This window comes from Bos indicus x Bos taurus, chromosome 2 (genome assembly GCF_003369695.1).
Source record: "Bos indicus x Bos taurus breed Angus x Brahman F1 hybrid chromosome 2, Bos_hybrid_MaternalHap_v2.0, whole genome shotgun sequence".
Taxonomy (NCBI): Eukaryota; Metazoa; Chordata; class Mammalia; order Artiodactyla; family Bovidae; genus Bos; species Bos indicus x Bos taurus.
This window is the reverse complement of record NC_040077.1, coordinates 118,724,915-118,740,233: the sequence shown is the minus strand read 5'-3', so window position 1 is coordinate 118,740,233 and position 15,319 is coordinate 118,724,915. Positions and strand designations below refer to the sequence as shown.

Here is a 15,319-nt window from a genome sequence, read left to right as displayed (position 1 = left end):
AAGAAACATTTTATGAGAATAAAGGGGAAGATCCATTTTGTTTTTGATTAGACAGCAATGAGGTCTGATTTTATTAGCTATTAGGAATTCTTGATTCAAGTCAGAACCACGGCCATATTAGAAAGATTAGCCCCCAAGAGTCCACACTGGGACCTGACCGGAGGCCCCTTGCTGATGGCTCCTGGTACCATTGTTCTAATTGCCCCCTCAGACAGGCCCACCCCAACCTTTGCACCTTGCGAAGAGACTCACCATCAAGGGCATCCCTCTGGTACCCAACTCTACTGTCTGCTAGAAGACAGCAACCATACTTCCTGAAAGGATGGGGCCTGTCTTAGCAATTTCTCGAGATGGCAGAGAAGGCAGGCCAGGGCTTCCAAGCAGGAACTGTGGGGTGGGAAGAGGAGGAGACCCTGCCCAAAGGAAGCAAAGGTGGGTCTCAGTCCCATTTAACATTTGGGAGGCAGAACCCAAAGCTCAGTAAAGAAAGACCTGCTCTCTTCAACTATTCACAGCAAATACTGAAGGTAATGAAAAAATCATGTGTAAACCACCCTTTGGGCTTCCCCAGTGGCTCAGCGGTAAAGAATCCACCTACAATGCAGAAGATGGAGGAGACCTGGGTTCGATCCCTGGGTCTGGAAGATCTCCTGGAGAAGGGAATGGTATCCACTCCAGTATTCTTGCCTGGGAAATCTCATGGACAGAGGAGCCTGGTGGGCTACGGTCCATGGGGTTGCAGAGGGTCGGACATGACTGAAGTGACTGAACATCACCAAACCACCCTTCACACCAGAGGCTTGCAGACTCACTTGCGGGTCTCAGTAGTGGCAGACTCTTTTTTGCAGTGCGTGGGCTCAGCTGCCATCTTACTTTGGATTGAACCCACATCCCCTACATTAGAAGGTGGATTCTTAACCACTAGACTGCCAGGGAAATCCCTACAAAAGATTTTTAAACACAGCAGAGGCTGCTGTCGTGTGACTTCTGCCTTAGACAATTTCCCAACTTAAATAAAGCTCCCACCTCCCCCACTAGATTAAAAAAACTTCAATCAAATTATTACAAAGAGGTTAACAGAGAAATAGAAATATGTAGCAGCTTCAAAATTACCAGCCTTCCCATTTTATTTAATTCCTTTTTATTTTTTAAAGTTTTTATCGTTAACGAAATGACTTTGGAAATAATGTACATTTCCCTGACACCAGTGCTACAGTTTTCAGAGTCACAGTAAGATACACAGAATTACATCCATACTTAATATGAATGCCAACATTTCAAGCAGTAATTTCTGTTACATGGCAAACAAAATTCAAGAAAGCAATCATCAGGGACTTCCCTGGCAGTCCAGTGGTAAAGTCTCCGCCTTGAAGTGCAGGGGATGTGGGTTCGATCCCTGGTCTGGAAACTAAGATCCCACATGCCATGTGGTTTGGCAAAAAAAAAAAAAAAAAAAATTCCAGGATAGCATATGAGAATAGTTGCTGCTTCAGAAAAGGGTTTCTGGCATAATCAATGATGAGGCTGCCGAAGACTGTTCCAATACCAGCACTGGAACCAGCCACTCCTGTTGTTGCACAAGTGCACCAATAACAGTGGCCGCAGTCTCAGCATCTCTGCTGACTGCACTGGTCTGAACTCCCTCTGGATTAACTGAGACACACCATTCTGGGCCCCACTAAATACCGCAGAGCCCTCTGCAGTCCTAGCCTTCAGTCGAGATAATACTGATGCAGAAATTGGTCTGCCTGCAACTCTGGATCCAGCTTGCAGTGGCGGTGCAGGCAAACAGCTTGCCTGGCTGGAGGACGTGGGTGACAGGGGGACATGGGCTGCTCTCCCGCTTCCTCTCTTCCCAGGAGGTGGCCACGGTTGAAGGAATGGGGCCCCTTGTTTTAAAACAAAACCAGCAGTTCACTGATCCATCCTTGTGTATGGGGAAGTCCTTCCTGTCATCCTACCTGCCCTCACATTGATAAGGACTGTGTGTGTGCTCAGTCATGCAGTCGTGTCCAACTCTTTTTGACCCTCTGGCTGTACCCTGCCAGCCTCCTCTGTTCATGGACTTTTTCCAGGCAAGAATACTGGAGTGGGTTGCCGTGTCCTCCTCCAGGGCATCTTCCTGACCCAGGGATAGCACCTGCCTCTTCTGCATTGGCAGGCAGAGTCTTTACCGCTAGTGTCACCTGGGAAGTCGAATATGGATTAGGCTCCCTGTTAGAATAAACAGGAGGCCTGGAGCAGAAAGCGCTCCTCCTTAACATCAAAGAGCTCCTGGGCAGCAGAAGGTTTCCCATTCCATGTTTGGTTGCCATCATAGCAAGAGCTGAAATAACTAACACAAGTTATGTAGCATCTTGTAGAGTGCTGGGCAAATAGCAGTCACAGCTGCATGTCTGCTGAGTGAATCATGCATGGATGAATGCATTTAGCTGCTTCCCACAGATAGTGCTTTCTACTTGGGAAAATCAGAGCTCTCCTTGCCATTCTAAAGACTGGATTTCTCCAGGGGCAGGTGAGAAGGACAAGGGAGGTAATACAGAGTTTTCTCTCTGAGTAAACACAGATGGTCTTCCTGACTTTTAAAGGAACATCATTGACTCCGATGGACTCATAAGCAGAGCAAAAAGGATTCTGGAACTTGGTACCTCTGGGCTTCATCAGCTTTGATCTTGTGTTAGGACCAGATCTGAGATCCAAAACAAATCCTATGCTCTTGTAATTCCTACCCCTAACTTTCCTTCTGTTTGGTGACATGGTCAGTTCCCAGCATCTTTATTCTCAAAGAACTTGGCACAGAAAGTCAATGTCAACGTGGAGAATAAAGATGCGCAAAACTACTTATACTCTGGGGCTGCATCATGGGCCATCTTCGCTCTGGCCCCAGAGGCCCTCAGGATGGCAGTGCATCTTTATTCTGGCTTGCTCTGGGAGCCAAAGCCCCAGGAAATCCAATTCTCTCTGCTCTGGGGACTCTTCCTAGAATTTGACTGGGAGGAGACAGTCTCACCCATCGTTTCTCAAAGTTGCCACAACTGGCATTTTTTAATGGAACAATTTTGCACCATTGGCGATTGTCCTGTACATTATGAGGTGCCCACTAAATTCCAGGGGTGCCCCACAGTCACAGTGACTCTCCCAATACACACACACAACACAGTTTCCAATGCTGCCTGGAGCAGTAGCCTGGCCCCTGGTTGAGAGCCACTGGGCTGGTAGCACTCCTACGTGTTTGAAAACTAGAAGCCCCAAAGGTTGAGTGACAGGTCCAGGGCTCCTCTCTCAGATCTGATGATTTCTGGTCCAGCTGCTCTTGAAATGATGGATGCTCATGCAAACAACGACAGGATGCCACAGCACCACAGGACCTCAAAGCCCATAGCTGTCTGTTTCAATGGCATAGAGAAACCGAGGCACAAAGAGAAATAATAACCCCACTGTGACCAGAGAATGAGCAGATGCAAGGTGGGGTGCAGGTTCCCAGAGGATACATTTTCCTAGGCCCTACTTCGCTTCGTAAGACTCACTGCCTGGCTGGTAACATGTCAATGCAACAGCCCCCGGCAGGTGGGACCTTGTAGTTACCATCATCCCAAGGTCAACATGGAGGCAGGGGGAACTCAGTGAGAAGAGCCAGCTCCAAGTCTGCAGGTTAGAGCTGGGGCAGCCAGGGGTCCAGCCTTCATCTCAAGTCTCCGGCGGGCTCAGTGGGAGCAGAGGCAATTCTGTCACAGGGTTCTGACCCCTCTCCGGGATCCTCGCAATCTCCATTGGGATATACAGCCGTCAGTACCAGCTCCTCCTCAGAGTCCCGGAGGTCACCTGGAACATAAGAGAAGGAATCACCCAGTCAGAGGACAAAGTTTCTGAGTGGGTACGCTGGGAATGAAAGCAAAGAAGTCGGCCCCAGTAACTATCTACTTTAAAAACCCAACAAAATGCATAGCGAAAACCTTAAAAAGGTACATACCCTTTGACCCAGCAATTCCACTTCTAGGATTTTATCCTAAGGAAATAATTAGGAATAATTAGAATTCCCAGTGGTGGTGGCTCAGCGGTCAAGAATCTGCCTGCAGGGCAGGAGACAGGAGACTGAGCTCAATCCCTAGGTCAGGAAGATCCCCTGGAGGAGGGCACGGCAACCCATTCCAGTATTCTAGCCTGGAGAATCCCAAAGAGAGAGGAGCCTGGCAGGTTACAGTCCATGGGGTTGCAAAGAGTCGGACACGACTAAAGCGATATAGCAGCAGCATAGCACCAGCAGCAGTGGAACTGCTCCAGCCATCTTGCTACCAGCCTACCGATGAAACGGCACGGACAGCCCGGCAGAGAGAAGGAAAGAGCCTGAGTCCTTGATGGGGTCACTGGGCCCCTGAATCAATGAGCCCTGAAGCTGATTCCATCTCTAGACTGTCTTTTAGGTGAAATAATGAATTCCTTGGCTGTTGATACTGGTTTGCATCATGGTTTCTTCACCCGGAGCTGAGAGCACCCTAATTGATATGAGGTCTGACAAAGGGATTGGCTGAGTAAACTATCGCTTACTCAGTCATATGATGGGATTCAGGCATTAAAAATGATGTATCAAATTCCCTAAGACTAAACACATGCACAAACGCAAGTAGAATTAGGGATATCTAATTCTACTTGCATTTGTGTATGAATAAGGCCTGTGGATTGTTTCAGTGTCCATATCCAGGTTGTCGATATTATCCTATAGTTTTGCTAGAAGTTACCATGGGGGGAAACTGGGCAAGATGTACATAGAAACTCTTTACATGGTCTCTTCCAACTGTGTGTGAATCTACGATTATCTCAAAGAAAAAAGGAGATGAGAGATGCTGACGTGTAATTGTTGCTGTGGAATACTGCACAGTCACACTATGCTATTGATGAAGAAAGCAGACTCTAAAACAGTATATGTATGTATGTATAATCTACTATTTATGATCTGCATTATAAACGTATACATATGGTCTGTACATGCAATTTGCATCTTAATGTATTCACTTCTACATGAGACTAAACAATCTGTTCTATGCTACGGAGGGAAGTGATCCAAGATATACATAAAGTTGTTTATGATTCCTTCACTTTCTTTCCCTTTCGTTTCCAGATACATCCAAAATGATGATGCAGAGATTGAAGTCAACATTTTTGTAATTAAATATTTTAAATATGTGATGCATTTTGCAGATGATTTATCTATTATATAGAAGTGAATTTATTAAAATGTAAATAGTACAAGGTGCTATAAATAGGTAGCTAGGGAGACAGAGTAGTCTATCCAAATTATGGTTACCTTTGAGTGAGGGAATTAAACGAATGATTTTTAATATTTGTGCTTCTCCTTTTGTATTTTTTAAGCTTTCGATTGTGTGGGCAGAATTCTGAGACAACAAGTTTCCCACTCCTTGGGGCACTTATGCTGCATAATCCCCTCCTTTGTGTGCGGGTGGGACCTGTGAATATGATGAGATAGTCAGGCCACTGATTTCGGTTTGTGCCAAAGGTGACGGGTTGTCCCTCGTGTAATTACATTATGTTACACGAGGCTGGAGATTCTCTTGCTGATGGAAGGAGCAGCCGCCATGAGTGAGAGAGCCTGGGAGAGGAGGCAATTTCAGGGCCTCTTGGGGTGACAGCCTGCGGAGGCAGGGACCCCAGCGCCCCAGCAGGGTGCAGTTCCCTCTTAGCTGGGCTCTGCCTCTGGTCTCTCCCTGCTCCTGCAGTCCAGCCCCCTCTTTAACATCCTAATCTGCACACCTTTGCTCAGAAGTCGCCAGTGGCTCCCTATTCCTGAGAGACCTGGGCCCAGGGCCCTGATTTGGTTCTGACTCTCTTCTTCAGCCTTGGCCCTCACCAGTCCTCTTATGCGTCTCACACCCCGGCCCTCTGGGCAGGGGTCCCTTTTCTGAGCTTGACATCATGCTGTCAAGCCTTGGTTCATAGTGCTCCCTCTCCAAAGCTTTCCCATTTCCGTCTAAGAAAATCCCCCAACCCTTAGCTCAAAAGTCACTTGTTCTGGGGAACCTCCCAAGATCCTTGGGGGGGTGGGCAGGGGTGCGGGGGTGGGGCAAGGCAGGGAACAATGCTTTTGGCTCCAGGTGCCCCACCAGGCAAGTCTGACATCTGCCTTACGCCCCGCCCACACGGCCTTCCTTAGGCGGAGACTTCTGGGGCTAGAGCCCCCACCCCACCCCACCCTGCTACTCCCCGCCTTCCTGGATGTTGGTCCACTCCATCCCTCCTGTCCCTGTGTGCACCTGACTGTAACCCCAACCCCCCCACCCCCCCCCCCCCCCGCCCCCGCCTCAGGGTCCAGGAGTCCAAGAAGGCGACACACTCACCCTGAGCTGGACCACTGCGGGAGCTGGTATCTGGGTTCTTCCCCCGGCTCCAGGGACCCCAGGAAAAGCACGCCAGCAGTGCTGGAAGGCCTGGTCTCTCCCAGGCTCCTTCTGCTAGAAAGAACACAAAGTCTCAGAGGCCATGGGTCAGATGATTCCTGATGCAACTGAGAGAATTTTCAGTTCAGCAACCAAAGTTTCAGCTGTCAACTGCCCTAGTTTCAACTAACTAAAAAAAAAAAGAAAAGAAAAAAAAAGATTCTAATTTGCAAAAGGGGGTAGGGTTTTCAAACTTAACTTTAAAAACCCAGTTGTTTTTATATATATTGATATTACTTCATTTCATTTTCACAGAAACCCTATGTAGGTACCATATTGGAGAAACAACAGTAACCAAAACGATGTGAAGTTAATTATAATTATATAGCACAAAAGAAAAAATTCAAGGACCCATAAACCTCCTCCCTCGATTTTTTAGTTCAAACAAGTTTTTAAAATTTTATTGAAGTATAGTTGATTTACAATGTTGTGCTAATTTATGCTGTGCCACAAAGTGACTCAGTTATACATTTAAAAAATATATTCTTTTCCATTTCTGTTTATCAAAGGATATTGAATATAGCTCCCAGTGCTATACAGTAGGACTTTGCTGTGTGTCCCTCCTATACATAATAATTTTAACCCCAAGCTCTCAATCCTTTCCTTCTGCATGACCCTTCCTCCTTGGCAAACAGAAGTCTGCTCTCTATGTCTGTGAGTCTGTTTGTTTCATAGATATGCTCTTTTGTGTCATATTTTAAATTCCACATATAAGTGATATCATATGATATTTCTGACTTTCTTCATTCGCTCAGTAAGATAATCTCTAAGTCTATCCATGTTGCTGAGAATGACATTATTTCATTCTTCTTTATGGCTGAGTAATATTTCATTATATATATATATAAAATGACATTATTTCATACTTTGTTATGGCTGAGTAATATTTCATTATATATATAATGACATTATTTCATACTTTGTTATGGCTGAGTCATATTTCATTGTATATATATAATGGCATTATTTCATTCTTTGTTATGGCTGAGTAATATTTCATTATATATATATATATAAATGTCATTATTTTATTCTTTGTTACGCTGAGTAACATTTCATTGTGTATGTATCTCATCTTCTTTGTCTCTCCATCTGTCAATGGACACTCAGGTTGTTCCCACATTTGGCTATTGTAAACAGTGCTGCTGTGAACGTAGGGGTGGTGTACCTTTTTGAATTATGGCTTCCCTTGGATATATGACCAGGAGTGGGACTGCCGGATCGCGTGGAGACTCTATTTTTAGTTTTTTGAGGAACCTCCATGCTGTTTTCCATCGTGGCTGCTCCACTTTACATTCCTACGAACCGTGTAGCGAGCGGTTCCCATTTCTTCAAACCCTCTTCAACATTTATTATTTGTATTTTTTAATGATGGCCATTCAACTATTCTTGAAAAAGCCATCAAACTATTTCTTAATAGGAATAGAATTAATCATTTTTGATAATCATACACAAAATAATTACATGTTGATTCGAGTTTCCTTATTATAGTATCACCTCAGTTATCTGGGGATCCCTAGCCATCTGCAATCAGGTCAACTGGAACAAAGTTTTAAAAAAGGACTCCAGAGAGCCAAAACACAGAAAATCCTTATTTATGATTCTTTATGTGGGGCCCATTTACTCTTAATTTGTACCCAATTTAATAAGAGTGGGTCCTTAGTTTTGCAACCAAAAGACAGCTGTATTAAGCATACACCGAGTAAACAACCACTAGCAAGAGGCAGGTAGCCTAAAAGTCTAAGAATAGCCACCAGACAGTGAGGGAAGAGACTGGAAAACTTTGCTATCACTAGCAAAACCTTAGCAGCATGAATCCACGGCATAGCCTACCACAAAAACCTGAAAGGAATTTCTGGACAATGAGTTATAATTACACCCATGACCTTCAGTCATTAATGAAAGGTTTCATGTTCAATACTTTTTGATGAAAGTATAATTGACTTTAATCCAATAGAGAATGATTCCCTCACAAACTTTTAAAAGATTTTAAGTGTTCCTGTTTAAAAGGAGGCAAGGATTCTGTGTGCTGAGCAGGGTGTCGGGAAATGGGAATACAGTGGTGATTCACACGGGAAAGTGACGAAACCACCATGGTAAGAGCTTGGAGAGCAGAAGCGGGTCCTGGGGTTTGATTTGTGAAGGGGAGTGGGTCAGGGAAGGCTTTCTGGAGGAGAAGTCCACTTCTGAATGGTGAGAGGAAAAGGAGGATGGAAGAAAACGCTTTTCATGCAATTGCAATGTTAAAAAAAAAAGTAGAGGCCAGAGCAAGCTTGGCTCTGGGGAATTAAAAAGTTGTTCCCTGGGAATAGTAGATAGCTAAGAAACTAAGGGCTCAGATAATTTTCTAGGCACAAACTCACTAAGGAACAGAACATTTTCCCCATGGGGCCAGGTCAGCAAAGGTGCTGGCAGCAACAATCTGAATGACAATCCACCTCGGGATATTCTTATGTCTTTCTGGATGCTAGACACTGTGTTTCAAATTTAGCTGGCTTTCTCACAGACTCAACAGAACAGATGTGGGAAGGGGTGGGAGAGGTTAGGACAGGCTCTACAGCTGAAAGGGATGGTCTTCACCTAGGCTGGCCAAGTTGGCAGGGAAGCCTGTGACATCAGGGGTACCAGGTTTCCTGCTGGAAAAGGAGACCCATCCCCACCCCTGTTAAGTCTGGCATCACCCAGTTGCTGGGTTAACACACGAATGCCCAGGGAGGCAGAATACAGCCTCTATCTTAAGAAACTGTAGCAAGAAGGGTTGGTAGAGGCTGGAAGGCTTGGGGGTGGCAGATGCTGGAGAGAGGAGTAGGCGAAGGATGCTAGAAGTGCAAAGATCGCTCTGGCACTTCCTAGCTTTGCCAGGTCCAGTTGTACTTAGCGTCCGTATTTTAATCTCGGGGCCCTGGAAAGCTTCTGTAAGACCTCGTGTACCAGAATGGAGGAGATTCTCACCCTTTCGCTGATGGCAGCAGTCACCGGGGCTGGGAAAAGACCCCCACTCCCCTCCCCTCTCCTTAGGAGGAAGAGAGACAGATACTGCGGTGGGCAGTCAAGAAGGACTGGGAAGGCCTGTGCCTCAGTCCCTTACATCCTTTTCCCCCAACTTCCAAGTGCCCCGCATTTATTCCTTGCCTTGTTCCTTTGACCCCACGGCGCTTCACCATCGCATCCGTAGCGCATTCCGCATCCCTAGCAGCGCGCGTCCTAGAAGCTCCCAGCACCAGAAACACCCTAGTCCCAGTCCTGTGCTCCTCCCACCTTTAAACTGGCGTTTCGCAAGGCTTTCCCGTCTCCTCGCCCTCCTTCTCCTCCCAGAAACTTCTAGATCTTTGTCCAGCGCCGTCCAGCCCTCTCTCTACCAACCTCCCCTGCCTTCTGCTTGGCTTTCCTAAGCCCCTGTATTTCGCATACACTCAGGGTCCGCCTGGCACAGACTCGGCCCCTTGCCCAGGGCCCGCTCCGCCCTCGTTGGGAGGTCTAGGGCTAGGCACCGCCTCTCTCCCGGCCTCAGTTTACCTCGGGTACCAATAGGCGGGGGCGGGGGGCGCTGTCCTAAAGAGCTCCCACCCAGTGCGATGTCCAGCTGCCGCCCGCCCATGCCCCGCGGGCCTCGCGCCCCCCTCACCTGGCTGCCAGGGCCCGGCGGCTTGCAGGGCCCTGCAGGCGGCAGCCTGAACCGCCAGGCTGGAACCCGGCTGGCCAGGGCGGTAGGCTGCCGCCTGCACTGGGCCTCCCGCCTGGCGGCCGAACACAGTGCGCAGCAGCGCCTCCAGCAGCCGCAGCTCCGGGGCCACCGCGTCCTCCGGCTCCGCCTCGGCCACCAGCACCCCGACAAGCGCCGCGCCGGCCCGCCGCCGGCCTCGCACATCCCGCAGCATCTCCCGCAGGTGGCGCCGCGGCCCCCGGGCGGCCAGCGACGACGCGCGGCACAGCACGAAGACGAGCGGCGAGCGGATGGCGCGCGCCCCGGTCGCGTGCCTTTTCGGCGCCCTCGGCGCCCCGGGCCCCGCGCCCTCGGCGGCCCCGCCGCCCGGCTTGCTGGCGGCTTGTTGGGGCGGGAACATCGCTCGGGCGAAGTCCCACAGCAGCGCGCGACTCTGCTCGCGCTCCCATAGCTCGCCCACCAGCAGCACCTGCCCGCGGCCGCCCGCCGCCTCCACCAGCGCCTGGAAGGGCGGCTCGCCCGGGCTCTCGGGCCGGGCGGCCAGCGCCTCCAGCTCCCTCTCCATGCTCGCGGCCGCCCGACCTCTGCGGCCGCTGCGGCCCTGCCGGGCCAACTGCCCGCCTCTCGGGGCGGCAGCGCCCGGCCCGGGAGGACACGCCTCCAGGGCTGCGCCTTGCCCGACCCCCGGCCCTCGGGCCGGATTGCCCAGCTTCAGCCGGGAACTGGGCGGGGGCTTTCTCCCCACCAGCTCTCTAAGGGTGGCGCCTCCCGAGGTCCCCCGGGTGGCAGACAAGGGGAAACTGAGCGGTTCATTCAACATTTACTGAACACCTACTAGGTGCACTGGAGAAGGGAACGGCCACCCTCTCCAGGATTCTTGCCTGGAGAATTCCACGGACAGAGGAGCCTGGTGGGCTACAGTCCACGGGGTCACAAAGAGTCAGACACGGCTGAGCAGCTCACACTTGTGCTAAGTGCACAGGAGTCGAAGGTGGGGTAAGACAGAAAATTATCATGTGAACAAATGTACCTTCACAAGCAAGACTGGTCTGAGACCTGGAGCAGATATTTCTGAGGCATTCTCGTGGTGTGGGGACAGAAGTTTTGGAGGTGGGACTGTCCCTGACTGCCGCTTTGGAATTTGGGGAGGGTGTGTGTGTGTGTGGGCACCAGAGGTGAGAAAAGAAGGGAAGCAGGAGTCTCTTCCTTTATTTCGGTCCTTGACTCACTTTGGGGGCCTTCAGCCTTGAACAAAAACGTATTGAGGGCTCATCGTTTCAGTAAATCCTATGACCTGCAGGGCCCTGGAAGTAAAGGCAGATAGTGTTGCTCCCTGTGGAGCAGGAAGTCTGGGGGGATGGGATGCTGTTTTGATCTATGTGTGTGTTGGGGACGTGGGGATGGGCTGGAAGACAAGAGAATGTCAGTAGGCCAGGTCAGCAATAGGAATAAATTCCCTTTCATTCTGAGGGTCTAAGTCAGCTTTGTCCAACAGAACATTCTGTGATGATGAAAGTGTTTTATATATTACCTGTACTGTCCAGTGATGGCTTCCGAAGTGGTTCGGCGGTAAAGAATCTGCCCGCAATGCCGGAGATGCAGGTTCGATCCCTGGGTTGGGAAGATCCCCTGGAGGAGGAAATGGCAACCCACTCCAGTATTCTTGCCTGGTCAATCTTGTAGAGAGAGGAGCCTGGTGGGCTCCAGTCCATGGTGTTGCAGAAGTGTCGGACAGTGCTAAGCAACTAAACAACAGCTGTCCAGTGCAATAGCTACTAGCCATATGTGGCTATTATGGAGCACTGGAAATCAGTAGCCCTGGCTAGTACTATTGAGAAACTGAATTTTAGATTTTATTTCATTTTAATTAAGTGTAAATAGCCACACGAAATGAGTGGCTAGGGCATTGGGCAGCGCTGGTCAAGGCTCTTTACCTGCCCTCTATGAGACAGTATAGACCAAAGACCCTTTTAAGCCAAGAACACGTTAGTATTCCATTCTCTCCTCCACCATATAACCCCCAAACTGCTCTTGTAGTTACCCTGTTTCCTGCCCCCTGTAGTTATGTTGAAACACCTCTTCCTGGAGAGTTTGTGTGTCTATTCAATTAAAACAAAGCTTTCTTGAGCTCAAGCCATGAGGATTCCATGGACAGAGGAGCCCTGCCCTACGTCTGATCATCCAGCAGTGATTTCAGCCAGTGTTTCGGGAAGGACCCAATATCATTGTTGGGGTCTTAGTTAATATGAGCTCTTGCTTCTCTACACCATTTTTGCCCAGGAGATCCAGGGACTTTGGTGGGAAAAGCACAAGATATGGAGCAGGAATCCCCGCGCTGGAATCAGGTTGTGCTCCAGCACCAGCTCAGTGATTCAGTCAACAGTTTGGATTTATCAAGCATCTCTACCATGCACTGTGCCCAGTGCTGGGAAGACAGCTGTGAACAGGCGAAATTACAACCTTTGTGGAGCTGCAGATCTAGTGGAGGTTTCGAGAGAAAGACCGTAAACAAATACATGTATAAATATCAGCTTCAGATGGTGATTGGTACAATGAAAAAATGCAGGGCTGACAAGATGGTAATGTGCCTGAGATGTCGGCACACTCCCGTGAATACAGACCTGAAGGTGCTATGGAAGCGAGAGGGAGGTTGAAGAAGACCGAGAGACAAACCTAAAACCATGAAATGTGCCCTCCCCCACCCTACCTTCCTGGCGGCCGCAGCAGGGGAGGCCACATGTGTGGGAGAGACACAGAAACCCTTTCCAGATGAGAGCTGGGTGCCCTGGAGAGGGATAGGCTGAGTGATCGATCGCCTTGTGATGTGTTCTTTTCACCCCACAGAGGCCTCCATGGATCATTGCCCAATTCCAGCCTCTCCCCACCCCGCCTCCCATGGCACTGAAAACAGCCCCAGATGGTAACATCAGGCTGAGGGCAGAAGTACAGACAAGCAGACCTGCAGCCTAGCAGTCCCTTCTTTCCCCTGGCGGGAACAGGGCATTCCAACCACAAGGCCTGGCTCATGAAAAGAGTCGTGCGGGGAGAATGTGCCCACAAGTCCCCTGATGGGGGTGGAGCGTGGTGGCACATGGGGAGTTGCCAAATTCCCACTGTCATGCCAGAGGCCATTCCTATGCCCACTCATATTCCTTGAGCTCACTAGGAGGGAGCTCAAGATAAACCCTAAATTTCAGTCCCTTTCATATTTACCCGCTGCCAGCCAAGATAGCTGATATCTGGTGAACAGGAACTCACTGAGAAAATTAATCAGATTTCTGGAAAGTATAAGCTAATGCAGATTTAATCAATACATGAAATCAGATTCATTTTAGCTGCTAATGACACGGACTACACATAACTGTATAAACACAATGAACATTTATTTCTCTCTGTTGTAGAAGTTTAAAGATGGATAGTTCATGGCTGATGTTGTAGCTCTGTTTTACTGGGTCTTTGAAGACACAGGTTTCATTCTGGATCACTATTCCTCCATCTTGTCCTCATGATTCAAACTGGCAGCGAAAGCTCCAGCCATTACCTCTATGCTCCAGGCAACAGGGTAGCGGAGGGGTGAGGAAGGAACAAAAATCAATTGCCTTCAGATTTCTAAACAGTAACACTGGATTTAAGAAAATAGTTGAATGATATTTTTAAAGTATCAAAGAGAAAGAACTTGGAACCTAGATTTTGATCTTTAGCTAGATTATCAGCTATATAAAGGGTATAACCCCTTTATCATATACAGCCCCTCTTTGAAATCACTGTTAGAGGAAGCCTTCCAACAAGAAGAGAAATATAGGTGAGCTCAACAATAGGGAGAAAAAGTGATTAAATACTTATTTAAATTACTCTTGTCTAAGTAAATTGTTCTGTGCAATGCTGGCAAAGTACAGCCTGGGTGGGTATAAGCTGGGAGGTGGCAGAGTGGGTGGGAGCCCTATCAAGAACGTGGAAGGGAAATTGACTCCATTGGGTTACCTTTTTGAGAAAGAGAGGGAAACTTATCAGCTGACTGGAGAGGAACTCTCAAATGTGCTGGTGTTTTTATACTTTCACTGGTCTAAAATCAATATGCTCTGTCTCTTCAGCTATTTGTTCTCTGCTCAAAATTTCCAGGTAACAGTTCCAAACTTTCCAGCGGTGGGATGGAGGCCAGATTGGAGAGGGGGCGGGGCGTTCAACAAAGGTCAGAGTCCAGGGCCAGTGAAGTTTATCTTTACCTGTGTTATTTACCTGGCAAAGGTTCAGGTCTTAAATTAACAGGAAATTACGAAGGCCTTAGAGAAAGCGGTAGGCTGCCAAGAGTATTTCTTCCTTCCCTCTGTTCATGCCCTAAAAATCATGAAACAAACAGGCTTGCTCTTATGTCTCTGGTTTAGCAATGGAGACATAAAGTGAAACTAGGATTTCTGAAACAATTTGCTTCTTTATATTTGCTCAGCTTCCCGGTGGCTCAGTGGTACTGAATTCACCTGCAATGCAGGAGATGCAGGAGACCTGGGTTCTATCCCTGAGTCAGGAAAATCCCCTGGAGGAGGGCATGACAACCCACTCCACTATTCTTGCCTGGAAAATCCCATGGACAGAGGAGCCTGGTGGGCTACAGTCCATGGGGTCACAAAGAGTCAGACACGACTGAAGCGACTTAGCACACGTATTTGCTCAAGTAGAGCTTGGGAGGAGGAGTGATAGAAAAGTGCTGATTTAGAAATCAAGGAGTAATGTTGATTGAGTTGCTGGCACCTCTTTCTCTTCTCTTCTCCCTCTTTTTCATCCCAGTCTTTTCTTCCTTCCTCCTTCCCCTCCCTCCCTTGTGCTAGAAGCTCATCTCCTCATTGCTGGGGAAGAAAAGGATTCTTTTCCTCCATTCTAGATTCTTTGGCTGGTGTAATAATTAAGTTGACAGATGACAAATTAATAGGAGAAAAACAAATTACGTGCATACTGGAGCCCCACAAAGACAGAAGATACAAAGGCAGTTGGCCAATTGAGGCTTTGCTGCCATCCTGAGCTGAGGAAAGGGTTAGGGGTCTGGGGTGCCAGAGGAGGATGAGGGCCATTCATAGGAAGATGGGAAGAGCAGATGGTTGGCATCAGATATTACCCAGGCCGGTAAGTCTCTCAGATTAGAAAAAAGTTATCTCTGGTAAGAGCTGTCTTTTTGATACAAGCTTCCTTTCAAAAATCTCTTAGGCTTCCCTGA

At 48.4% G+C, this 15,319-nt stretch overlaps 1 protein-coding gene across 4 annotated transcripts; it reads right to left on the bottom strand.

The window, feature by feature from the left end:
* Window positions 1–1,102: 1,102 nt before the first annotated feature.
* C2H2orf72 (chromosome 2 C2orf72 homolog) lies at window positions 1,103–10,817 on the bottom strand. Of its 4 annotated transcripts, none has more exons than XM_027516045.1 (4): window positions 10,075–10,806; window positions 6,351–6,461; window positions 3,971–4,006; window positions 1,103–3,822 (listed from the first exon to the last, which is right to left on the bottom strand). In XM_027516045.1, the coding sequence occupies exons 1-3, from the start codon at window positions 10,676–10,678 to the stop codon at window positions 4,002–4,004; spliced, it is 720 nt and encodes a 239-aa protein (XP_027371846.1). In that variant the 5' UTR covers window positions 10,679–10,806; the 3' UTR covers window positions 1,103–3,822; window positions 3,971–4,001. The 4 variants fall into 4 exon arrangements, with proteins under 4 accessions (XP_027371846.1, XP_027371822.1, XP_027371829.1 ...); XM_027516036.1 differs by having other exon boundaries at window positions 3,775–3,822; window positions 6,351–6,464; window positions 10,075–10,817; XM_027516021.1 differs by lacking the exon at window positions 3,971–4,006 and having other exon boundaries at window positions 6,351–6,464; window positions 10,075–10,774.
* Window positions 10,818–15,319: the final 4,502 nt, after the last annotated feature.